Source organism: Lytechinus variegatus, chromosome 2 (assembly GCF_018143015.1).
Source record: "Lytechinus variegatus isolate NC3 chromosome 2, Lvar_3.0, whole genome shotgun sequence".
Taxonomy (NCBI): domain Eukaryota; kingdom Metazoa; phylum Echinodermata; class Echinoidea; order Temnopleuroida; family Toxopneustidae; genus Lytechinus; species Lytechinus variegatus.
In genome coordinates this window covers 35,169,646-35,195,710 of record NC_054741.1, presented here as the reverse complement: position 1 = coordinate 35,195,710, position 26,065 = coordinate 35,169,646, and the positions used below count along the sequence as shown (strand labels likewise).

At 36.7% G+C, this 26,065-nt stretch overlaps 1 protein-coding gene across 4 annotated transcripts; it reads right to left on the bottom strand.

Moving 5' to 3' along the window:
- Window positions 1-993: 993 nt before the first annotated feature.
- On the bottom strand, window positions 994-25,514 carry LOC121407952. 4 transcript variants are annotated; one of them, XM_041599219.1, is made up of 16 exons: window positions 25,426-25,514; window positions 22,579-22,709; window positions 17,070-17,125; window positions 15,742-15,771; window positions 13,914-14,063; window positions 13,201-13,324; window positions 12,400-12,539; window positions 11,607-11,664; window positions 10,255-10,441; window positions 8,039-8,775; window positions 7,089-7,120; window positions 5,118-5,171; window positions 4,211-4,607; window positions 3,276-3,437; window positions 2,664-2,819; window positions 994-1,516 (listed from the first exon to the last, which is right to left on the bottom strand). In XM_041599219.1, the coding sequence occupies exons 1-16, from the start codon at window positions 25,439-25,441 to the stop codon at window positions 1,229-1,231; spliced, it is 2,718 nt and encodes a 905-aa protein (XP_041455153.1). In that variant the 5' UTR covers window positions 25,442-25,514; the 3' UTR covers window positions 994-1,228. The 4 variants fall into 4 exon arrangements, with proteins under 4 accessions (XP_041455153.1, XP_041455154.1, XP_041455151.1 ...); XM_041599220.1 differs by lacking the exon at window positions 15,742-15,771 and having other exon boundaries at window positions 25,426-25,456; XM_041599217.1 differs by lacking the exons at window positions 22,579-22,709; window positions 25,426-25,514 and adding an exon at window positions 17,987-19,279.
- Between the last annotated feature and the right edge of the window lie 551 nt (window positions 25,515-26,065).

Sequence of the window (26,065 nt, the reverse complement as noted above, 5' to 3'; positions counted from 1 at the left end):
ACGTTTTTGAGTAATTTTGGGTCTGCATGCACTTACGAAATGTTGCGTTATTTTGGAACCGCGTACCCGGGGGTCACAATTTTGGTCTCAAAAGTTGCGCAAAACATGAAAGTAAAAAGTCAGCGAGCGACGCGGTCAAAAAATTTTGCGCAGCGGATTTATCGCGAAAAATGTTGAGGGGGGAGCTGAATCAGCCCCCCCCCAGTCTTTTTAGGGTTAAAGCCACTCTTATCTTACAAACAGCTTTATGAAACGGCCCCTGGGTGTATACAACAATCACTACACCTTTATAAGATTGGAATGTAAGAATGGTTGTCCAGTATCCATATTATCAAACTTAAGACAGGCTTTAAAACATAGTCTCTTCCATCTATTTGGTCATTTCTAGAGTTGTCTATTCTGTGTACATCTTATACAAGGTCTATTAGAGAATCAAAGCTATGACATCACAAAATATAATTTTGTTTGAATTTCAGGGTTTTCCATACCACATATTGGCAAAGCAAGATGAAACACATCCATACCCCAAATCTGGTTGGAATCAGTCCATGAAGCCCCACAGTGTGCCTGTATGAAGGCTCGTGCCATCAAATCAGGTCGGGAAATTACATATATGTGACCTTTTGAGAAAAGGGCAATTTTAAATTCCCGAAAAATCAAGTCCAGTTTGTCTGACCATTTGACTTTTGCTGATTTTCACAAAACATCAGATAAACTGCACCCGCCCTTTCCATGATTTAGGGTGTTCTTTTCTCGAATGGTCCGGTGAAATGGACCCTACATTTCGGGAATTTACTGGGCACTTTTCTCCAATGGTCAAGTTTGGCGATTGCCTGACCGACGCCACAACCCGATGTGATGACACAAGCCCTGTATGTATACCAATTTTTTCCCATTAAAATTACTGTTGATGCCATTACTTTGATTTGGAGCCTTCTTTTAGAGGATTAAAAGCTTCTTTCTCTTCATCCTTTTTTCTTTTCTTTTTTCCTGGTTCTAAATAGTTGTGAATCAGGCCAATTTAAGATGATTTTTATTGGGGCCTATTGCATATTAATTTTGCCGTCCCTTGGGCCACCATGAACCACTTCATGTCCAAATGGTTGATTTGAATGTGTTTCATCATGCTCTACTGAAACATGCTCATGAAAATGCTGAAATGCACAAGAAATTAGATACTTTATGATATCACACTTTGGGACTCTCTTGTCTTACAATCTCTTTCAAACTATCTATTCATAGCCTTTTTCACAGCTCTCCTTGCCTCTTCAATCTCATCAAACGTGACAGGCTTTCCGATTATTTGCTGATGTATCTTCTGGAAGAAAGGAATGAAGGCAAGATATTCCACAAAATCAATGCTGCCATTGCCATCCTTGTCAATGGTGCTGTGGATGTAACGGACGGCCTCCTTGTCGACCGCGATGTCGATGCCGGTTGAAACCGTGATGATGAACATGATCTCATCCATCGCCAGACGTCCGTCTCCGTTCTGATCAACAACATCAAACATTTCCTGAAATAAATAAATCAAAGGAATAAAAGAAGTCTTTTGAGAACACGTAGAATCAGCCAATATATTACGTTTGGACTAGATGTGGGCGTTTTGACCCCAGAGGTACGATATCTCTTCTAAAACTTGTATGAGCAAAACAACATATTCTGGGCTTGACAGAAAAAAACATCTTTGAAAACACAAATCTATGGTTGGTTTCCTTGCTAATTCCTTTGTCTAAATCAAACCCAATAAAAGCATGTGATATTTTTCTTTGGGAAAATATTACCTCTGCCCCCCCCGACATATCGTCGCATGCACCACGAACCGTCCTCTCTGCGCACTTCGATGCGAAAGTTAAGAACACTGTATCTATTCCACGAACCGTCCACTCTGTTACGTTGCCCACTGTGGCGTAAATAATTAACTTCAAGAAAATATAAAGATATGGGATGAAACTTAGGAACCTGAACTTTTTAACGAAGACTGGTAAATAATTTGCTCTCCTTATAGGTGCACTTATTGCTGGTTTAAAAAAAACTTTTCTTTAAATGCGTTTTCTTCCAAAGTAACTTTCGCAACGAAGTGCACAGAGAGGACGGTTTGTGGTGCGTGCGACGATATACCAATATCTCTTCTTTAAGCCCAATTATGTTACAAACTACTGAAAAGCCCATCAAGGTGTTTGTAAAAATATGAGTTTTACAAAGCTCTATTAGTTATATCACAAAAATGTGAAATGAAATATTCATGTTAAAAAATACTTTTACACAGCTCGACAAACCAGCTTTCATTTTGGTGGAAAAGGCACTATATGTTGGAAACTGAATTGCCTTTATGAAATGTATGTTATGCACTTTCCATCTTAATTAGATCCCCCAAGAGCTTCAAAACAACTTGACAACAACCAAACCACCAAAATAACATTGATGGTTTAAGACATTAACAATGGATTTCCAACACAGAACACTCTCATACAGGTATTGGCATCGGCGGTGATCCCAGGAAGATGGGGAGGAAGGGGGCGAATTGGACATGTCCCCCCCTCCCCCACATCTCGATTGCAAATTTGCACAGCCACCTATGGACATCAGTGTGTCTTTTTGGTATAAAAAGTGGGACCACTGAGTTCCCGCAGTGAATTGATTACTATCAAGACCGTGTTTACCTTGTAAGCGGTTATATGAACAGAGAGGCGGTTCAAGTTCAGTTCTAACGGTGCGGCCTCTGATGTCACCTCCTTCCCGGTCAGTTTGTCGTTGAGGGCAGCAACCGTCACAAACTCACGCTGGTCAACAGTTTTATCCTTGTTCAAATCAAACACCTGTAATGAGGATAAACATGAATGTTGATGAGATTTAAGATTTGGGGTATTCAGAAAAGGATCAAATATCAAAGATAAAAGTCACTAATCTGGCGATCTCCATCCATAGACTTTGAACTTGAAGAAATCCCAACTTTGAAGAGGTGGTTCTCCATAATGGGAAGTTAGATTGGGGTATAACTGGATTCATTTTGATTATCCTGTATTCATCAATGATATCATGTTGTATTAGATTTTGGGATTTTCATTTTTCTTTAAGCACAAGAATTGAGGAATGGCCTGCACCTGCTTACTCTAGTTTCCGTTTGGTCTCACTCGTTTCATCTAATTTCCGTTTGATGTCAGTCTCATTTTATCCTTGTTTAACATCTTACCATCTAAACCTAAGAACATATATGTCCTCACAAAAAATCAAAATGAAGGCACTTGCCGGGAGCAAACTTTTGAGTTACTTGCCTTAAGAAGATGGCGAATATCATCCTTAGAAGTGGTGGAGTGCATCTTTTTAGTGAGTTCTTTCAGAGTAATCTTCCCATTACCGTCAGAGTCCAGCTCCCTAAACTTCTGGCTGAAGATTTCCCGTTGCCTGCTACTGATGAAATTATACACATCCTCCATCTGATATTTGAAAAAGAAAAAAATATACAGTTACGTACTGATAATTCACAAGCAATCTTAAACATTCAGTTGATTTATAACATAAAATCATGTTTGTTCTCTTCCTCAAAATAGTCCAATTTTTTAATAAAAACTTACATATTGCTCTTGTATATGAGTTAAGGATTAAATTTAAACACTTTGCCTTCAAGAATTTGCTTTTCTGCTGGATAATGTTAATCAGATGACAATTTTTAGCCAAAACAAGTTCAATCTGACCCACAATGAATATGGTCTGTCATTGACAGTGTGATATAAACACCTGTCTCACAAATACATTTGATATTCATATTGCTATTTAAAGTATAGTGTATAGTTCAGTGTATATTTGCTCATTAAGGGGAAAAATGTCTTAAGGAGAAAAGTACTTGTTATGCTACTTGCTGACCTGATTTTTAAGATATAAATGTGTTGAGTAGCGAATAAACGTGTTGTCATACAAGAGTGCCTATAAGACTACACTACACTGCTACATGTATACTGCTAGTTTAAAACTAAACTGCACAAAATGATGCATTTTGGGTTAGAAACCAGAATTGCTCAGGAATTGAGATGGTGGTAAACAGAGCTGTTGGATTGTATTGCTTTTAAGTTTCCTTATCATAGTGAAAACAAAAGAACAAGACTAAATTAAGTCTCTGAAAGCCTCAATACCTTCTCCCCCAAAAATCAAAATATCTCTACACATAATACATTTTTAAACAACAATTGAATGTGTTTACTAAGAAACTTACCTTGAACTTGATTTTCCTAGCCTGTTTGAGAGCTCTTTCCTTTTCTGCTTTATCCCGGACTCGTTGGGCTTCACTCTGTTCCACCTTAACCGCATTCTTTGCTTCTTTCCTTTCCTCCCTCCGCTGCAGAGCCTTCCTCCTCTCCTCGTCACTCCTAGCTCTGGCAAACACACCGCTCTCATAGTCCCCCTCCTGGTTGCCGTCATTCCCCCAATCAGACACATCCGAATTCACCCTTGTGACCTGCCCTATGTCATCTACTTCCTGGGTCAAGGTGTCCACCTTGTCAAGTTTCCTTTCCAGCTGAGCAATCTCCCGGCCGTAGCTGTGGATTGGCTTCCCGTCTCTATCGCTCGATGGTGGTGCCTTGGGATCGCCAAAGTCGGTCAGGTATACACTGTCAGGATTGAATAAGAACACACATTTCTTACCTAAATTCCCTAGTTCCCTGCGCTATGAAAAACAGATGAAACTCACAGAATTCATGAAGAATATGGGATTCACAGAATTTTTTTAAGGGAAATAACAAAAAAAATCATAAAATTCAGAGCAAAATTCAAAACAGAACAGTAAAAAAAACTTGGCAATTAAAGCTTTCATATACTCATTGTATACCATACTTGCCTTAGCCAAGATTTTTCTTATCTTTTACTTTCCACTATTCACAACTGGTTTCTCATTTAAAGGGAGAAAGAGGTGCGAAGACGAGTCAAATAATTTTCAAAAAGATCAGCGCCAATAACTAAAAGGCAATAATGCAGGCATGGATAGAAAACTACAATATAAAGACACAACATATAGACTAGAGAAAGGGGGGACACACAAGATAAACATATGGTATGAACGAATATAATAAAAGGGAAAATGTTTACAATGTATTGTGCTAAAAGTTATTTTGTCAACTTACTCTGACTTCTTCATGGTGCATGGTGTCTTATCAAGTTTTAATCCTGGTGCAATACTGTACGAATCACATAAAAACAGAGAGAAAAAAATTAAATCCCAAACCATTAACTGCAACGGAATAAAAACATGAGGGTTTGGTCAGATTTCGCCCCCAAACTAAAAAGAGCCAGGAAAATCCCCATTCACTGCTAACTTAAAGGGGAATCCAGCCTTTGGCCATAAAATGTTGTGTTGCAGAGATGCCAAGTTAAAAAAAATGTTATGCGTGAGATTTTCATGACTCGACGTCTCTGTGCGCGCGCGGCCAGTACTTACACTCGTACATTGCGAAAAGGCGCGCGCATGAGAAATGGGCTTCAAAACTATGCGATGCACGCACGCGATTCATCGTATCACGTACTAGCTGTGCGCTGACTGCACTCTCGATTCGTCTCGCGTGCCGGGCTAGACGCAAAGGCGGTCGGCCAGTCGTATAATCTGGCGAATAATGCTACTTTTTCTCTTTTTTTTCTGTCGGGTCCTGATATGCGTGAGAAAAATGGGTGCTATGCGTGAGATCGTGAGACCGACCCTGAATGCGTGAGTCTCATGCACAATGCGTGAGACTTGGTAGCTCTGGTGTTGGGAAGGAGAAAAATAAATTAAACAGAATGGTGAAAGTTTGAAAGAAATTGGACAAGCAATAAGAAAGTTATAGCTGCTTTAAAATTGAGATCACTAATACTATGTAGATTTCAAATTGGCAACTGGGTAAGTAAATTATGACAAGGGGCAAGGACAACTTTCCCATAGGCCATGTACTTTATTATCAGGGATTTGTGGTTTTCTCCTAAGTACCCATTCCCCGGGGCAGTAATCTAACTATAACCCATGTAGTATATTGTTTTATGTCCTCATGAAAGAAAAATATAATTTGAAATAAAACTTTTGGGAAAAATTAGATTTTAGCCATAATATGTATTGGAGTACATGGAAGAGTAGTCCTTGCCTTACATCACTATGACATCCCATATGTGGCCAATTTGAAGTCTCCATGGGTATAGTGATTACCAATATTTACAACTTTTAAAAATTCATATCTTTCTTTTTGTTTGTCCAATATTGTTCAAACTTTCACCTATCATCTTGTGTGATTTTTCTTTTCCTTATAAAAACAAGTTTTTATTACGGTTGGATTCCCCTTTAAAGCTTATCCAATGTTGGATATTTAGGTAGACAGTTGTGAATAGTAGCCCCTGAATTTTTTTTTTTTTTTTGGGGGGGCTGAGCTGAAACAAGAAGAAAATTTACATTTAATCAGTATCACCCCCCCCCACACACACACACAAATGATAATTCTTAGGTTAATTATATTATAATGGCATATTGATGATTTCATTCATATATTAACATTCAATATTTCACAGGTTAATATAAGCTAAACATTTTCCAAGGGATTAACAATAAAATTTTGTATATCACAGCATGCATGCCAGATATCATTAATGCACAATTTATGTCCATGGATTAAACAATGCACAACAAAACTTGACGGTAAAAGGTCCAACTCTGAAATTTCAACTTTTCTGTCTGTAACAATCTCATTAAGCCATAGAATTAAATAATATTTTGGAATGTGTGACCTACTTGGCTGTGAGCATCTCCAATTACTTCATTTAATTTTGGCAGGCACATAAGTACCATAACTTGCAAAATTTTGGGCACCTAAAATACATGGCTTCTCTTTTTGTGTAAAATATTGTGGGTTTATTCTGGAATGTTGTGGATTGTTTTTGTTATGCAGAATGTGAAGTTTGATGCTAAAATAAAATATTTAAAACAACACACACACATTTAATATGGAATTGTTTTAAGAGCATTCAAACAATCCTTACAAGTTGATAAAATCAAAATGCATGCTGACAAATAACTGGACAACTAGATATTTTGTTCCAACCAAAAAATTCAATCATACATGCAAAAAAGTACTCACCTCTCAACCTGTCTTTCTCCGAGAACTGGATGCTATTGATAGGTCAAAGGTCACACAATTAGGAAGCAGAGAAGGGGGGGGGGGCAGACAAAATAAAACCAAAACAAACTATAGATGCTAACAGACTACAGACTAGCAGTATTTCACATGCAGGTACCATAACAAGGGGAGGGGAATTAAAGACAAAATCAATGAGAAGAGGAGAACTTGGCAAGACTGAAAGGGCAAACTAAAAATATCAAAGGTATAATAGAAAGAGCATGGCATTTCCACTTTTTAATGGCAAACCAAATATAAAATGGAAAATGGCACTAAAAGGAAAAAGGCACAAAGTCACACACTAACTACAAGATTGCTATGCAAGGTTATTTGTTTTTATCAAACTACATCTAAACATTAAAATTGGCCAAAAGAACAAACAAGGATTTATTGCTATTCCTAGGGGCAGAAATAAGCAAATTTAAAAGAAACAAAGGAAAAACAGAGGAAACATATTAAAGTCATATCTGAGACATAAAAAACTCCACAATACCATGAGAAATTACACATTACAATTTACATTGCAATTAAATTCCAATACAAATCAGAGTTCTCTATAAAAATTTGTTTTCTATAAAAGTATATCTTCCAGAAGAGGGAAATTGGAGTACTAAAAATATTTTTTTCTACATGAATAGAATTAAAATAAACGTGCCAAAATCAACACAAAATTTATACTGAACTTAAATATTCATTTTTAAATTGACAATTGGAGAAGCAAATATGCCTGTGATCAAAATAAGCTGGATAAAATTACTATCAAATTTTCAGCTTTACTTCTTGTTGGCCTTTTAAAATTTTGATATTTTTGATAACACAAAATCATTTAAATGTCACCATTAGCTTGTTTCTTCATCAAATTATATGCACAAGTATGGATGAAGAAATAAAATGTAAGAATTTTCAAATACCTTTGATGTGACACTTTCTTCTCCATCATTGAGAACTTTATCTTGACATTCCTCTTTATCCTCATCACCATGCTGACCATCCAATTCCTGTATGGCATCACTAGAAGAGAGTCTGTTCAAGGCATCATCTCCGCCTTCTCTACCTTCTACCTCTTCAAGTTCATCTTCTCCATCTCCATGGCAACTATCTGCATCATCATGACCTTGACCATCTCCATGGCGACCATTTGCACCATCATCATCTCCTTGGCAACCATCTGCATTATCACCATCTCCTTGGCAACCATCTGAATCCTGGATAGCATCACCAGATGATTCCGGTCCTCCTGAGACACCAGCAGCATCCCCGCCTCCTCCTACAACTGTTCCTTCACCATTTCTGCATTCCTTGTTTGCATCACCGTCTCCATCACCACCAGTTGAAAGCTGTCGAGAGGCTGCTCCTTGTCCATCTACTTTCAATGCTTCTCCGTCAGATCTTCCACCCAACTTTCCATTCTGCCTATCTACATGTCCACTATCTTTCTTGCACTCAGTCCTATCTTTTGCATCACGTTCTGTCTCTCTGGTTCTATGAGGGCTAGCATGTTGTTCTTCTGACGAGTGCTCCGTCCTACTGGCACCTGAAATCTGGTTCTCAGAAGAGTTCTCGTTTTCTGACGAGTCTCCTGCTTTCCTATTATGGGTGTTACTGTCCAAAGAACTCTTCTTCCCATCTTCGTTTATTGTATTTCCATCTAGAATGCAGAAAAGAGACAAAAAAAAATGACAGCTGTTACCAAATTAAACATAATTCAAGGAATATGTTTTTCGTTTATTTAACAGCCAGAACATGAATAATAATAGATGACTACTGAGGTGTGGTTATTTCATATTCAACATGTAACCTCATTGAAAACTAGGCAGTAGCTTGCAAGCTAAAAAGTATGAGCTGACAAATTAGGTGATGTGTACAAAATGTTCTACAAAAAAACCCCACATATACAGGTTACAATCAGGGCGATGCTTGCAAGAGTCAAAGTGACTTACAATTATGCTTGAGATATTTAACATGCAATCTGATGTATTTAATAGGAGGGAGCATGCATCATGATCTGGGCCCCTTCTAACAAAACGTTATGATTGATCCAATCATTCCCAACTGTATGGAAATCCATCCAGGCCATACTTTTTTTCTACAAGAAATTTGCAAGATGTGTTCTGTAAACAAAGAGAAGCACACTGAATTTTCAAGAAAACAAGAAATGTATAATTGTACATTACATCTAGAAAATATATTGAACAAACATTTGTGTCAGATGTTGATATTGCTAGCTTTCCATAGTTGTGGTTGATGGAATCAATCGTAACTCTTTGTAAAACGGGGCCCTGGCTCCGCTGCAAAAAAGTAAATTTTCCATGGAATGGTACTTGCATGGAATCATTGCTTTTGATTGGCTGTTGATCAATGTTAATGTGGTAGTTACCTTTGGATGGCAAAGTTACTATGATAGTAACTTTTATGCAACTGGGCCCAAATCGGTGCCAAAGAGGGGATTCTACCACTCACAGCTTGGAATCTCATATCTTTGTGTTCACAATCGTAACTCTTACAAAGAGTTGCGATTGATCCAGTTAATCTTAACTCTATGGAAATCCATCAGTGTCATAATTTTTTTTCACAGGAAACTTGTAAAATGTCCTTAGTAAACAAAGGAGAACAGATGAAATTGTCAAGAAATCAATGAATTTATGGATGTACATTCATATCTAGAAAAAATGAATGAACATGCATTTTTACATGCTGACATTGCTGGCTTTCCATAGTTGCGGTTAATCGGATCAATCGCCACTCTTTGTAAGACAGGCCCCTGAACACTATAACTTAGTTCCCACTGTGAAAATTTGTGCCACGATTCAAATGGTGTGCTTAATTGTGGAGTAATCGTAGTGATCTTATCAGATCATATCAGGGGCCCGCTGCATAAAACTTCTGCCATAAAAAAACTCTAGCATATTTTTTGCCAGAGTTTTTTTATGCAACGGGCACCTGATCGTATTAATTGAAGAATTTTGATTATGGTTTAAAAGATTTCGCGATCAGTTACGAAACAACTTTCTTGGCTTTCGTAATGGACCGCACGGAAGAGGAAACGAGGTATAAAACTGATTTTATGCTACTCTTGCATCATTGTGAAGCCGCTCACTTGTCTACCGAGACAGGTGAGTTACATTACCTTGGATTCTGGAAGACATCTGAGCTTGTTGAGTACCATCACTCTGACTTTGGTTAGACACTGCATGACCTTTGACCTTGTCACCAGAGTGAGTGACCCCGCTTCCTTCTACGGTAAGATCAATGTTAGGAGGAACGGGTGTGCAGCGAGGTGATCCTAATGGTGACCCAAGAGGTGATCTCTTACCCTGTAAAAAATCAAAATTAAAAAGAAGTTCTTCTTTACAATTTTGTACAGTAATAGGCCAAAAGACCACCACCTAATTCACAAAGGTGGTTTTAAAAGTTAAACCCATGATTTCTGCAGATTTAATATAATTTATGCTTATTCACCCCATATATATAATACAAATGTCAAATGCTGATGCGCGCTTTGTCACAGTCCGCCGATTGACACCTGTTGCCATGGTTAAGTACGCTACTATATTCATGAAGTCCACTGTTTGAAAAGAGGACTCATTAATTCAAAACAGTAGACTCATGAATAAAAAAAAATTAAAGATAACCATGGCAACAGGTGTCAATTTGGTGCACTGCGACAAAAGTGTGTATCAGCATTGGACATTTTTAATGTACGAGGTAAATAAGCGTAATTTATACAGAAAATCTGCATAAACCATGAGTTCAACCGATGGTTTTAAAAACCACCTTTGCGAATTCTGGCCATGGTGTCTAAAGACTACGCAAACACAAATCTGTGCAAAATTGTAATGAAATAGGGACAGATCAAGACAATTTTCTGATTTTTTTAAAAACGAATATCTGAAAGAAAGTCTTGTAATTTTCCTTTTATTTTAGGTAAACAAAATATTAGATGATGTTCAATTAAATTTGATTTCATTCATTCAATCAATCAATCATTCATTCATTCAATCATTCATTCATTCAATCATTTATTCATTCATTCAATCATTCATTCAATCAATCATTCATTCAATCATTCATTCATTCAATCATTTATTCATTCATTCATCCATTCATTCAATCATTCATTAAATCATTCAATCATTCATTCATTCAATCATTCATTCATTCATTCAATCATTTATTCATTCATTTATTCAATCATTCATTAAATCATTCAATCATTCATTAAATCGTTCAATCAATCATTCAATCAATCAATCATTCATTCATTCATTCAATCATTTATTCATTCATTCATTCAATCATTTATTCATTCAATCATTCATTCAATCAATCAATCAATCATTCATTCATTCAATCATTTATTCATTCATTCATTCAATTATTCATTAAATCATTCAATCATTCATTAAATCATTCAATCATTCATTCAATCATCCTATCATTCATTCATTCGTTCATGTAATGTGTGAATGACAGACTTACCCTGCTTTCTGTTAACAGACTAGATTCAGTCAAACTATGCACACTCCTTGAACGACCACTGAATAAATCACAAGGGAATGATAGTCAGATTTGTAGCTGTAGTTTAGTTATCAAGGCGTATAGAGCTCTTTCTTAATCCAAGCATACCAACATGAATCACTTGATCAAGAATAATAATAATAGTGAATTTATACTTTGCAATTTCTGTGTTGATATACTTGAATGTGAGAAGACTCAAGATGCCATCAGGTTTTGAAGGCATCAAAATCTTTCCCCATCATCTCATTCTGCCCAAGTCAAATCTTTGATGAGCAGAAATCGGTTCAACTTGGAAGATGTTAAGGACAAGTTTTCATATTCCAGTCTTGAAAATGCTTTGAATTGGGCATTTATTTCTTATTGAAGGTCACCTTGAGCAGAGTCTAATGTAGTACCAACAAAAATGAAAACATTGTACTTTGCATCTCGTAAAACACTGGTCACAATATTAGGTTTCATCTGCATATTTGAACTTTTAACTTAAAAAAATGCATGAAATGATGCAAAAAGAAAACTTTTGATACCTCTATATAATTAACATATAGGGGGTGGTTAGAGAGAGAGAGAGAGATAAAGATAGAGTGAATGAGTAGAGGAGGCGTGGGGGAGTGAGGGAGAGAAGAGGAGAGATACGAGAGACAGAGAGAATGAAAGGAGGAAAAACAATACCTAGGAGAGAGAAATAAAGGAGAAAAGAGAAATAGAACAAATAGTGGAGTGAGACACAATAAATATAATAATCTGGTTAATTTACCTTGTAGCTCTGCTATTGTTTCGAACCCTTGAGAACTCTCGAAGTTTTTGTAATTCAACATCGCTGACCTCATACCTGCCCTGCACCGGGAACCCTGATCCACAGAGATAGTACAATCTATCAACTCGGTGAGATAGGATCTAAAGAAATACAGAAAAACATTAAAAAAAATGAAAATGAAAGAAGTGAATAATAATGCATACTTCAAACATGATTTGTACACCAGTTTCAAAGCATGAGAAAAAGAAAAAAGATAGATGTGAGGTAGTATGAATGGTATAAAGATGTATTACGAATATATGAAAGCAAACAAAGATTAACAAAGAATATGAAAGACAAAATGATCATTACGGCAATTACTTATAAATACAACATACAAATAACTGAAATTATATTCTAATTCAAATATGTGAATGATTTAACACTAATGCAATCACATCAATATTTTGATATTATTGATCTGTTAATAGAAATGTTATATTGTAACCAATCGATAATAGAAATATTACAAAGGGCACATCATCAAGACTTATCCAACTCGAAGTTTACCATTTTCAAACATTTTACATGATTTTTTTTTTAATGCTTCTTTTCTAATAATTTGTTTTCCAGATTAGTATGCTTCAATGTTTTTGTTTGCTTTTTTTGTTAGCCATACCTTTGGTATATTTCTCTTATTTTCTCCTTTTATTAAATCTGACTCTACACCAGGAAAGACTTCCCCTTAAAATGTGATGAGAGACTTGAATAGAGAGAAAGAGTGTATTGGGGCTAAGAGAAACGTTGGATGTGTCAAGATACCTCTGACTTTCGTTTCATCGTCCGTGTGATATATAGGTTGGTCTGCTCCTCTTCAAATCTATGAACCTGCTCCTTTTTAGGCAACGAGGGCGCATCATACTGTGGATAGGACTTGTGTAGAGAGCTGAAGATATAAAAATGTGTAATCATGTTTATCTGTGGTATTAAACATTATAAACTGGGCAAGCAGAAAAATCTACTTGATAACGGAATTGAGAATACTGTTGCAGATCATGTACATAAGCCTACAGACTATTCACTGGTACAGTATTTTCAAATTATTTGTTTTCCTGCAACGAGAAATTACAAATTAATCATACAAATTATCGTACAATGTTAAAGTTCAATGATTCAGATGAAAAATACATGTAAGGACAAAATGGGCCTATGCGATCTTGAATCCCATTCTGAAATCAGGTAAAGCATTTTTTAATTGTTTTTCCAATTTTCAGTTTAATGATGGAACCAAAAGGTCTTTCAAAATTGGGAGCGACTGAAGAGGGCAAAGACATTCTTTTAACCAGAATCAAGATTATGAAAGTTAAGAAATTATTGTCCTTTAAAGGATGTGATAATTGTAGAAATTATGAAATTATTGAACAATTGTACTTTCTTTCAAATTACTGATTGTACATCAATTGTACAGAGGATTGTACAAATATAATAATTATCGTACACCTTTACTATCATACGCTTGACAATGCTGGTCTCACCTTTGAGTGTTTTGCCGTCCAGTCTTTGATGAGCCTAGATATCGATCACCACTGATAGATACATTCTTCATATTCCTTGGTGCGCCGGTCCCTGTACGTGAGCTATTCCTCACTTGTGGAAGGGGAACTTGCTTCATCCTGGTGCTTGAACTGAATAAAAAGGTTTCAAAATAAATACCAGTTTTGTTACTGATTTCCATATGAGTTTGTAATAAACCCACTATAACGACCACCCAAGTCTGCATATGTGTGCAAAAGCATTCTGAAAGAAATTCTACAATTGCTGAGAAATTAGCAAAATGTGCACGACCTTCTAACCAGGGGCCTGTTTCATAAAGGATTTTATTATGGCAACTACCATGGTAACAGGGCTCAGCAGCCAATCAAAATCAAGGATACCATGGTATTGGCCATAAAGGCAAAGTTACAACGGTTGTAATGTAACTCTTTATGAAACGGGCCCCTGATGTTGGATCAAAAATAATACGCTGTCCATCAAGTGCTTATCTGTGTTTGTGATCCTCATTTTGGTCGTTTTTCTTTTTAGTTTTCCAGATTTCAGAAAGTTCAGTTTAAGTAACTCTAACAAATCTAAATCAAAGATGATAGTGACAATTTATACTTATAGATTTTCTCATGAAATCAGTATAATTTACTAAAAACATTCATTAATTTCATTTATCTTTAAAACATTGACTTTGACAAACATACGATTTATATACCAAAGCACACAAAATCTTAATTCTACTTCGATACTCAAGATGCTTTGAGGCAATCAAAAAATAAAATACAAACAATAAAACAAGTAAAAGAATACATTTCAGGTAAATAACTTTAACAATGATTGAAAATATACAACTACTGGGTACCGTTTCATCAACATTTTTGTCCGACAAGTTGTCAGATCTGACATCTTATCTTGATTCTGATTGGCTGAGAGGCACTGTTACTATGGTAACTGTCGGTTAAAATGGGACATGTCGGATAAAACGTCCGACAAGTCCTTTCATGAAACGCCCCCTGATCTCAGTATATAGCAAATGTATAGACTTGGTCAAAGTCATGGAAGCGTTTCATAAATACTTTTTTCAGCAGCAGATGTTATAAGCTCTAAATTATCAATCCAAGTTCCACTTTATCACATGCAGGCACCACAGATCCCCCCCCTGATTTTTTTTGTTTGTTTTAACCAGGGGCTGTAACACAAAGCTTTAATAGCAATAATACATTTTTCTATGATTGACTGCACTGGCCACAATGTACAATCAATCACGGTAGCATACGATCAATCGCTAACCTTTGTGTTATGGGGACCCTGGAGAGCAATTCATAACAATACAACGATGATAAAATTAAACAAGAAAAGTGACAAAACATTGCACATCAAAAAGACTGTGATTCCCGAGAAAATAGTGATTTCCTTATTTTGACCAAAAAATATATGTAACATCAGGATTTGTGGATATACAAAAGATCATGATATAAAAAGGAGGTCAAGGTGTATAACAGGAGGAGATGATCAAGATCAGGGGCTCATAACACAAAACTTAGCAATGATCGTATAACAAATTTTTAAAGATTGATACCATTGACAACAATGTACAATCAATCGTAAAAATCAAGCTTACGATCAATCACTAACCTTTGTGGTACAGGACCCCGATTCATATTGCACATGTAACAGGGTAACTTACAAACAGAGAAGTGTGCACTGTGGATTCGATTCACATTGCAAGAGAGAGAGTGAGAATTAACTGAACAAAGTGAAATATATAAAACCTGTCACCAGTAGACAAGGACGTGCAAACTGAAATCTCTGTAAACTTACTGAAACGTCCATGGAACTGATAATGAACAGCTAAAATTACAACAAAAATCATAATTTTTTTTACTTTGATTCATGATTTAGGTTCAATAATAACAGCAACATCTTGAAAATAAAGCAATGGAGTGTGAAGATATATAAAGTTTGGATGTTCTTGGGCACCATTTTGTAAATATATTGTTATGACCATTTTACCCCCCCCATCTCCCTCCATGCCAGTTTGGCTTGAAAGAAATCTCGATCACAAAAATACCCATGAATTTTAAAGGCCTCAAAATACCCAATACCGGGTACCGGGTAATTATTTTCTGCACAATAAACCCCATGAGGAATGTGGAAGTTCTCAAAATCATGAGCATGCACAACATGGTCCCAGTATCAGATGAGACGTATGGTTCAAGATTACTTCCGACAATGTCCCTGTGTCCTTGCAAAAATCCCTGTGATTTCCTAATCTTGACCTTCCTACTTTAATAGCAAGGTTTCTCACAGGTACATGTGATTTGCTCCACACTATTCATAACACCTGGTATTTTAAGATCAGAGTAGTCTGAGCAGGTTTTCTGATCAGGGAATAGGCCTACCATACCTAGTAATCTGAGACTTTGAGTCCGCCTGAGACCATCTAGTGATTAGCTTTCTGTGGCTCAAGGTACAACAGATTTACCACATGCCATGATCATAATTAGGTGGTTTCAAACCGCCTCGATCACAAGAATCCCCGTTAAATTACGAGAACTTTTTAGAGCTAAAAATACCCGTTAATTATTCCTGCATTCACACCGCCCCGTAACACATTCTTCGGGATAAGTTCCCGAAGTTACGAGCATGCGCAGTGTGGTCTGATAAGCAGGCAAGGCGGGAGATTCAAAATCACTAGCCCAGCAGCCACCCACGCCGCCGCGCCCAACGACACGCTGGGATAAAAGTTCCCGTAATTTGCTTTCACATCGCCAAAATACCTGCGACCTTGGAAAAATCCCCACGAAAGTTCTCGTAATTTCGCCCAGTACCTACTATTTAGCGGGTATTTTCTTTCGGGGAAATTACGCGTAGTTTGCTTTCACATTACCAAAATACCTGGTATTTTCTGATCGGGGTAAATTTCCCGATCAGAGAATACCTGGAACTGGCGAACTTCGAGGCGGTCTGAAACCGCCTATTGTGTTTAATCTTCTCTATGATGCAAGTAATACAAAAAGAGCACTAATCAATATAACACAGTAAAGTTAATACTACCCCTTATCAAGATGTCATCTTTCTATTAGTATCCAATTACACGTAGTTCCTGGATCAAAGGTCAGGAAAATTGCAGATTAGCACGAACTTACCCGAATGAATTAGGAGTTGCTGATCTTTGAAGGTTTGAATTATCTTCTTTCTGTGACTAAATGAGAAAATATAAGAGAAAAATACAATTAATAGCAAAGAGACTGACATAATTAACAGAACAGAAAATATTGTGCATTGATTCAAAATAGATATAACTTTTAAGTTATCCCATAAAAAAAACAGTCACATCACCCGTCCTAAAAAGTCTACAATGGTAATCTCATTTCTATACTCTACATAACTTGCTTTTGATAATATCATATGAAACTTTGAAAAAATATAGTTCTTAAACTGGTCTTTGATTCTGTGATTTTTTTTTTTTTTGTCCAACAGCATACAGGAAATTGCACCGGTGACAGGCAGCATCAGTCAGGCACTTGTGGATTGGTGAGACGTAGCCCTACAGTGTACTAAAATTGTAATACAGCGCATGACACTAGCACTGGTCTGAGTCCGACGGTCCCAGACCGGTAAAAATTGCTGTTGGGCCAGTAACTTTTAAGAAATAGCCAGATTTACTGGTCCAAAATGACCAGTAAAAGTTATATATTGCTAATACAAATATTTTCTTCTGTTTTGTAAATCATGGCTCTTGTGTCTCACTAAAAATGTTCTATGAAATTGAGAAAGGCAAATGACTCTCATGAATTATGTTGTGTGTGTGTACTGTTTTTTTTTTTTGGGGGGGGTAACAATAAGCAACAAAAGACATCAAGGTAAACTCAAGCCTCTTTATGTTTTTCTTTATTTTTGGAGACCAGTAAATTTTAGGTTCAGACCAGTAAATAATCTACTGGTCTGACATGACCAGGTAGGGCTAGTAGAAAAAAGGGTTAGTCTGGAGCCCTGCGTAATATAAATTCAACTGCATGCTTTCCAATCATGGCATATTGCTCCAGAAGGAAGACCTATTTACCATAAGAATGTTCAATCTCCGAAGGTATACTGCCCTGGACACTGCATTTTGAGATGTTGGTAATACTGTCTCAATGGCACTGCGAGTGCTTTTAGCAGACTGGGCCCTTTGTCGGGAACGACAAGGATCTGCCGATTTGGCTCTTCTACCTGGGCCCATCATAGGAAGTGAACTATCTTCTCCTCTCTCAGACATGATAGAAGTCAAGTCTCGATTTAAAGTCTATTTTTTCAGTTTCATTGCCGATTACCGAGTCTTTATGACTAAAAGGGAATATATGCTCCTTATGAGTGACTCCTATAAATATTCAGTCTTCATGTTCTCACCAATTCATGATTTCAAGCAGAGTGAACTTTCAAGTTTGAGGAATTATGATCAGGTAGAGCTGAAAGTAGGCCTATAGTATCCAGACCTGCACTGCTATCTTAGAAAGAACATTCCATCACTAAGAGAAAATTAAATTAACACTTGAATCCACACATACAAACTCCAAAAAGGCTTGAAGTTATAGTAATGCATAATTTTTTTTCAAATCATCATGGATATAAAAGTTCTTGGTATTTTTCTCTCCAAAAAACACAAGCTGGCAGAAAATGCACCAAAGTTATTAAAAACTTTGAAACTGATAATCAAAGTTACATTTCATACAGTAACTACTTGGTCTACATGTAGGTCTCTATTAAATCAAAGATTCAAACTTGTTCATGTACACAGTAGCTCTATTATTTTACTGTCTCTCCTGACCACAAAGATGTAGCTGCATTGTTTGAAGGTCTTTAGCAAACCACAAAGATGTAGCTCTTATTATCTGAGTGTGTATCAAAATCAACACCACAAATGGATTAAGGTCACTCCAATCTGAAATCAATATTGATGTTCTATTAAATAAATCCACGATTCCATGTACCACCACCATGTGTGAGGCTCCCTTCTTCCAAAAAGATAATCTCATCAATCCATCCTAACACTTGCCTACGAAACACAGCTCATCTGCCTGTTACACCAAACACTGCATTATTCCTGTGCAGTCAGTGGGGCCAAACAGTCAAAAGAAACGCCACAAAAGCAAGCAAGAACACAATGGACGGCTTAAAGCCCCCAACCATAGTAACCTAGTCTGGGCCCATTGAAAGCACAGCGTGTAAACAGCCCATCTCTTTATGTTCCTACTTGTAACACTCTCCATTCTGAATAGCAAATATTGAAGTCCCATATCATCAATAGTGGAGACTAAAGTCTGAAGAGTGTAAACACACTGGAAGTGGAACACTTTATGTTGACTCCATAAGCATATTATGTACTCATATGTAACTAGTTTTCTTTCATCTACAAGGAAGATCCCTCTCCAAAAAAGATATCTCCAGGTAGATGTAATTTTTGCAAGATTATCTCTCGGCTCCAGACCTGTTCATGTCCAAGACATGCCCATTGAGGACACTCCCCCGGAGAGGAGAGATGGTATCATGATAGCCATAAACACAAAATGACTATATATACTGCACTCAATTTCAAGGACATTTTAAGAATTCTACATCAAAACAAGGGACAAAAGTATCTGAAGTACCTCTATGTTTAAAGGGATGGTCCGCACAGAAAATATTTATATCCAAATGAGTATAGTAAATTTCACAGTGCAAAATAAACTCGGATAACAATAAATTTATTGAATTTTAAAGTTCATCAATATTTTGTGAAAACAGTTATATGCATATTGTCATAAATATTTATTAGGTGTGCTGATGATGTCACATCCCCACTTTCCTTTTTCTTATTTTATAAAAATATGAAATCATGTTTCATTTTTTCATATTTGTGTTAGTTGTGTAAATGATGTGTCTCTATTTATTATGATGAAATCAGTTGCGGCAATGAATAACTAATGCACTTAATAAGTTGTCAATTCAATTGTTTTAGTTCTTGGTAGAAAATTTTTGAATAAACCTAACTTCATATAAAAAAATACAAAAGAACAAGTGGGGATATGACATCATCAGCCCAACCTTTATGAATATTCATAAAGACATGCCTAGAACTGTTTCATCAGCATAATGCAAATCTTTAAAATTCAATTACTTTGATATTTTTTATCCGACTTTGATCAAATCATCAAATTTTCAGCATTTTGTTTTGTGAATTTTACTCTATTTATATATAAATATCTCCAGCCTGGACCATCCCTTTAAGTTGTAAGGACAATTTTGAGAACCCCTATTCTACCTTTTTCGAGGTCACAATATACACCCTTTCAGACATACAGGGAGATGGCGTGTTGACCTTTATCTGCTGTGAAGAAATTTTCATACATGAAAATGAGTAGATGGGGCAAACTTTAAAGAAATTTCTGTCCTGTATGAAATACATGGAATCATGGCAGGGAAGAAATCACACAGATGCTCGGGGTAATATCACCCTTGAAATGCTTAAGAGAGCACTACATGTAGAAAGGAGAAAAACACAACACGTCGCCGCCGTTGGAAAAGCGGTGCCTACATGTAAAGTCTCGCGCTGCTTTGCAGGCGAGACAAAAATGTTTTAAAGTTTCACTTAATTTCAAATAAGTTGATGTAAATCATGAACTGATGAATTGACAGCTGTCATACACTCATAACATCTTAATTGTATGAAGTATGAACTATTTGAAAAAAAATAACTGGACATGAGGAATTAATATTTCAAAGAAAAAAGAAAAATTCAGTACTGTTCATAGGTAATATTACCCTTATAAAGATAAATGCTAGATGTGGTAACAATCTCAAAATGAGTTCAGACAAAATCCAATAGAAAATGACCAGCTGAGTGTTTCTATGTACAAAACTACAAATACATGAAATTTTCTGGGAAATTGTCAACCCTGCAAACTATAATAAATTCATTATTCATACCTTCATTCATATAATGCTGCATTTCCACTACATGTTGACAAAAAACAAAATGGTTACAGTATACTTTCCAGTCATTCTGGCAAGAATTTGAATGACTGTACGTATTATTAAAAAAATTGACAATACATGGTTCAGAAACATGATAGGACAGCAAGTCATCCCAATACCTGGCAGCTACAATACTTCTAAACCTTATGATTTTGACAAGAACTGTGTTTAATGCAATCATGTCTAGATTATACATATATAGATTTCTATATATTATAGATCTAGCACAGAAATTTATCAAGTTGCTACAACTTGATTGAAATTTGTTGCAGCAACTTGCATGTGCAATCATGTTCAGAAATGTACAAATCATCAATATATTAGCATTTGTTCCCCCCCCCCAAAAAAAAGTAATAAGAACTTCCACCAGGTATTCCTGATATCTTCAAATTGTGTCCGTCCGTGAGGTCTGTCTATGATGAAAAATATTTGCGATTCTCTCAGAATATTGGTTTAGAATCTAATATGCCGAACATAGTTCTAGCTACATGTAACATTCCTGAGTGTTATTTGCATTAACAATTAATGATCAATGTTAAGTTGTTTAAAAAGAAACAACAAAAATGTACATACATTTTGAAAACCACATTTTTATTGTTTGCCCATGATATGGCATGTTTAGTTCATACTTGTGTTTGTAGGTTACCATGACAACAAACTTTTTTTATCATTCAGCAAACTTTGTCCTACCCTTCCCTTCACCATAAAACACAAAGGTAACTTGCTCATAAAGCTTATTCCTAGTTTGTTACAAGCCTAAAAAATAAAAAATCTATCAAATATCTGTCCGTGATGAACAGATCATGCTCATCATAAAATTATTTTAATAGTCAGTTATTTCACACCTCACTTTTTAAAAAACCCTTTTCAGATTCCCAATTTACTTTTGTTCAGGAGCATTCTCATTCTGTAATTGGCCTTTTTTTATTACTGTATACATGTATTTTTTATGCTAGGAGAGTATTCAGATTTAATTCTGTGATTGGCGGTTATGCTATTGAATATTCACCAAAAATCCATTGCCTTCTTCGCTAGTGGCAGTCTTTCATTGCGCAAATTTAATATTATATGAGACTTTTTAAAATTATCAAAATATCTTTTAGGGGGACAATTCTAAAATGAGTAAAATTTGTGATCTTTTGAGGCATGTATTTTGATTCAGGGATAATGAAATGTTACGGAAATGATTTTTCCTTATCTGTAGGAACATTCTTTTGGGGATAGACGTGTAGAAAATTTATTGTCTACAGCTGTACTGTACCCAGCTCAGCTAGCTAGCAGCCAGATCTAGGCCCCGTTGCATAACAGTTACTATTATGGTAACTTTGTCATCCAACGGTAACTACCATGGTAACGCAGATCACCAACCAATCAAAATCAAGGATTCCAGACAAGTTACCATTGAATGGCAAAGTTACCATAATGGTAACTTTTATGCAACAGGTCCGCGATGAGGCATATACACTATCACAGCGACGAAACCCTAAAATGGCCAATCACAAAATGAAAACGCTGCACGTATCAAAGTGAATCGGGAAAAGGGGTGACAGAATAGTGGGGCCACGGGGTGTCAGAAAATTTGGGGTGAACGTTATATTTTGGGATATCAGAAGATACCATGATTGCCCACAGAGATACATTGTAAAAAAGACTCCATCTCACCACTTGTCCAAGTTCAACAGCACTGCGAGTCATTCTATTACAGAGTTGAATCTTTGGGAGTGTCGTCTCCGGCAGAGTAGCTGCGTACATACTGCTCAGTGAGGATGCCTTCAGCCTCTCCGGATGGGTAGCTGTTTTAAACACACAATGAATTGAAAAGCAATTGCTTCAGAACTTAAATTTTCTCTTAGCAAAACTTAGTTTATCACTGATATTTTTATGTTTATCAAAAAACTTCTTTATCAGAAGAGAAATTATTTTATTACCATAACACCTTGTTTTTGGTTTGGTTTCTTAAGTTTTGATTTGATAAACATACATGTAGTTTTGGGTAAAAACCTGTTGGGTATCACCTTGATAAACAGAGTTTGTCAAAGTGATAAACTTAGTTTATCAAGAAATTGCTGTCTGTCTGCAGAAGTATCAATGTAAAGAGCAAAAATATTGTGCAAACATTTATTCCATCTGGTGATGAGCAGCTGCTAGAAGCATGTACCGATACATGTATCTTATTTGGTGTGGTTTGGTTTAATATGGTTAGTGTTCTACTAATAAACTTTTAATCTATTGCAATTGAGCTATTTATCATTTATGGCCATATGGGTTTGACGGTATACTTCTGCATTAGCATGAGCAGATATTGGTGGAATTTCCTACTAAGATATTATTGTTCCACTAATTTTGCCAATTAGAAGTTCCAATTGCTTTCAATGGAAACCAGTTGACTGCAATTGGTGCCTAACCAATTGATGTCAAATTGAGACCAATTGGTTTTTGCCTTCATTACCAGTTGAAACCAATTCAATTCAGACCAATACGCCATGGGCAATAGTCAATTGGTTTCAATGGGCACCCATTATTATTATTGTTTCACTTTCCATGTACTCCAAATTGAAAGCGATTGCCAATTGGTATTTAGTTATTTTGTCCTGTGAAAAAGAACATTTGACCCTTCAACGTGTTGTTAGGCATGCCAGGCATTACACATGTTACCACTCACACTAGTACGAGGTTAGTACTATAACTTGTTACAAAACAAAATTGAATTGGAATCAACATGAAGATTAAAGTGTGACTGTGTTACGTAAGGGGATATCTACCGTCCCATTGCAATGTAGGCAGACGAATCTGATCCCTGATATATGTGCATTGTGGAAAAATGAAAAGAAACTAGTGATCCTGGAACTTTCGGTCCCTTTTGAAACCAACACAGAAAAAACACATGAATATAAAGAAAGAAAATACGCCCTACTCATTTCTGACATTGAATCCAAAAGCTACTCGGTAAAATACTTTCCAATTGAGGTGGGATCAAGAGGCTTCATTACCCCGGATAACACAAAACGACTTAAAATGCTCTTAAATGAATTTGGCAAACCAACCCCTTACGAAATTTTCAGAGACAACATTTCTAAATTGGCAGTGACATCATCTTTCGTAATATACTACTCAAAATAAAAAGTGCGATGGGAAAATCAGATTCCTCTGTGTACATAGTGTAAAGTTGTACACTCTGAATTGCATGGAGTTTTGCTGGATCTAGCCTGCAATCTGGGCGGGGACTGCAGTTGTCATTGCTGTTGTGCTGGGCGCGGGCGGGGTCCGATGGGATGGGATTGCAAAGCTATTCGTGGTCTCGCCGTGTCGGGCGTGTCACTTGCGTCGGCATAGCAGGGGGATGGTAACTGCAGCCTCCGCCTAGATTATACGCCCTGGCGAGTCCAGATTGGCTAAGGTCATGTTCAGGCCTGCCGGATTCTCGGTGTGACTTGGGTCCGTCATCTGAGACGAAGGATTGCAATCTGTCTCTGGGATTCGAGTTGGTTCGGGAATTCGGCCAACCCCCGTATGGCTGCACCCGGTCTGGATTAATTTGAGGTCCATTCAATTCAGAGTGTAATCATGCTAATATGAGTCCACATACGTCATGGTCTTGTTTTTTTTCAATGTTTGGTTTTTACCAAATATGATTTTATCTACAGGCCTATAATTACTTTAATTACAAATTAACATGATGATTAACAGTTCATTATACTTTCACCGAATGTTCCATCTTATTTGGTAGTTTAACTATGTAACTGTAACATCATGTTAATCTGCCCTGCTTGTGTCAGTAATGTGACCATGTCCTTGGCTCTCCTTTGTTCTGTAAATGTATATGTACATGTATTGTCATTCTTACACTGTTCCTTTATTGCTTTTCTCACAAAAAGTGATGCAAAAAACAAAAACAAAATGATGGAGCCTTTAAGTTTAATATATATTATATTTTAAATGCAAACTTCATTTCAGTGAAAAATTAGGCCCAAGGTATGGGGACGGTCCAACAGTTACACCCCCCCCCAGCAATTCTTCACCACTGCATGGTGCACTGGTCTAGCCAGGAGGCTTCTAGAGAGTAAAAATCATTTACTAACGTATTAATTTGCGTGTACCACTGTCGCAAATGAATAGAAAGGAAGACCTGGCTTCGTTGAGAGTAACCTTACGTTACTAAATGATTTTTACTCTCTAGAAGCCTCCTGGCTACAGCCTACACTGGTCTGGGTATGGGTAAGGGGCCACATTATTGACACAGGCAGAGCTCCAGCTCTAGCTGCTCTAGCACAGTAGCGGCACGGCAGATCTCTTTGACGCGGTACCGTACGGTACGTTACCCTACCTACCACGGTAGGCCGAGGCCTGAGCTGCGCCTGCCGGTTTATGAACGAGAAATATCGGTGGCACAAAATAAACGATAATGTAAAACGCAAGTTTGTTTTTCTCGTAACATACATCATCTGAAATTTTAGACTTAAAACCTAGAAGTCTTCCCGTCCACAGTTCCATGAAATATGAAAGCCTTACCTCTTTTGTGTAGCATGATTATTTAATTAAAGTGTTTGTCGCTCCAAAATTTACCTCCATCACGCCATCACCATCGATCGCATCCGAATTAGGATATCTTCGATAATGCAAATCGTAAAAGAAAAGGACCTGAATATTAAATGAAAGAGCTAAAAGAAATGATTCGTCCCCAGGATTCGTCTCCATGTATATGTAAACCCTTGTCCTTTTCCAAAAACTTTTCTTTCCTCTGTTATTTTATAACTATTTCATTTTTATTCTCTTTCTTTCATTCCCTAATCGCTTTCTATTCCTTTATTTCTCTTTGGCTTTGCCCATGCCCTTCTCTCCCCTCCCCTTGTTTTCTCTTAGTTTTCCCTTTACTGTTCCCTCTCAATTTTCCTTCTCTTTCTATTGTTTTCTATTTCCTCTCCCTCTAGATTTTCCTCTTCCTTTTTCTTCCTTCTCTTCCTCTCCGTTTGATCAGCTTCCCAATCTCTCTCTTTCCCCTCTTTGTTTTCCTTTCTCTTTTCCCCTCCCTATTTTTCTTTCCCTCTCACATTCAATTCTTTCTCTTTTCTATTTCACCTTACTTTATTTCTTCTTTTCTATTGTAGGGGGCCTTCAAACCCCATAGACCCATGCCTTCCCCCCACATTGA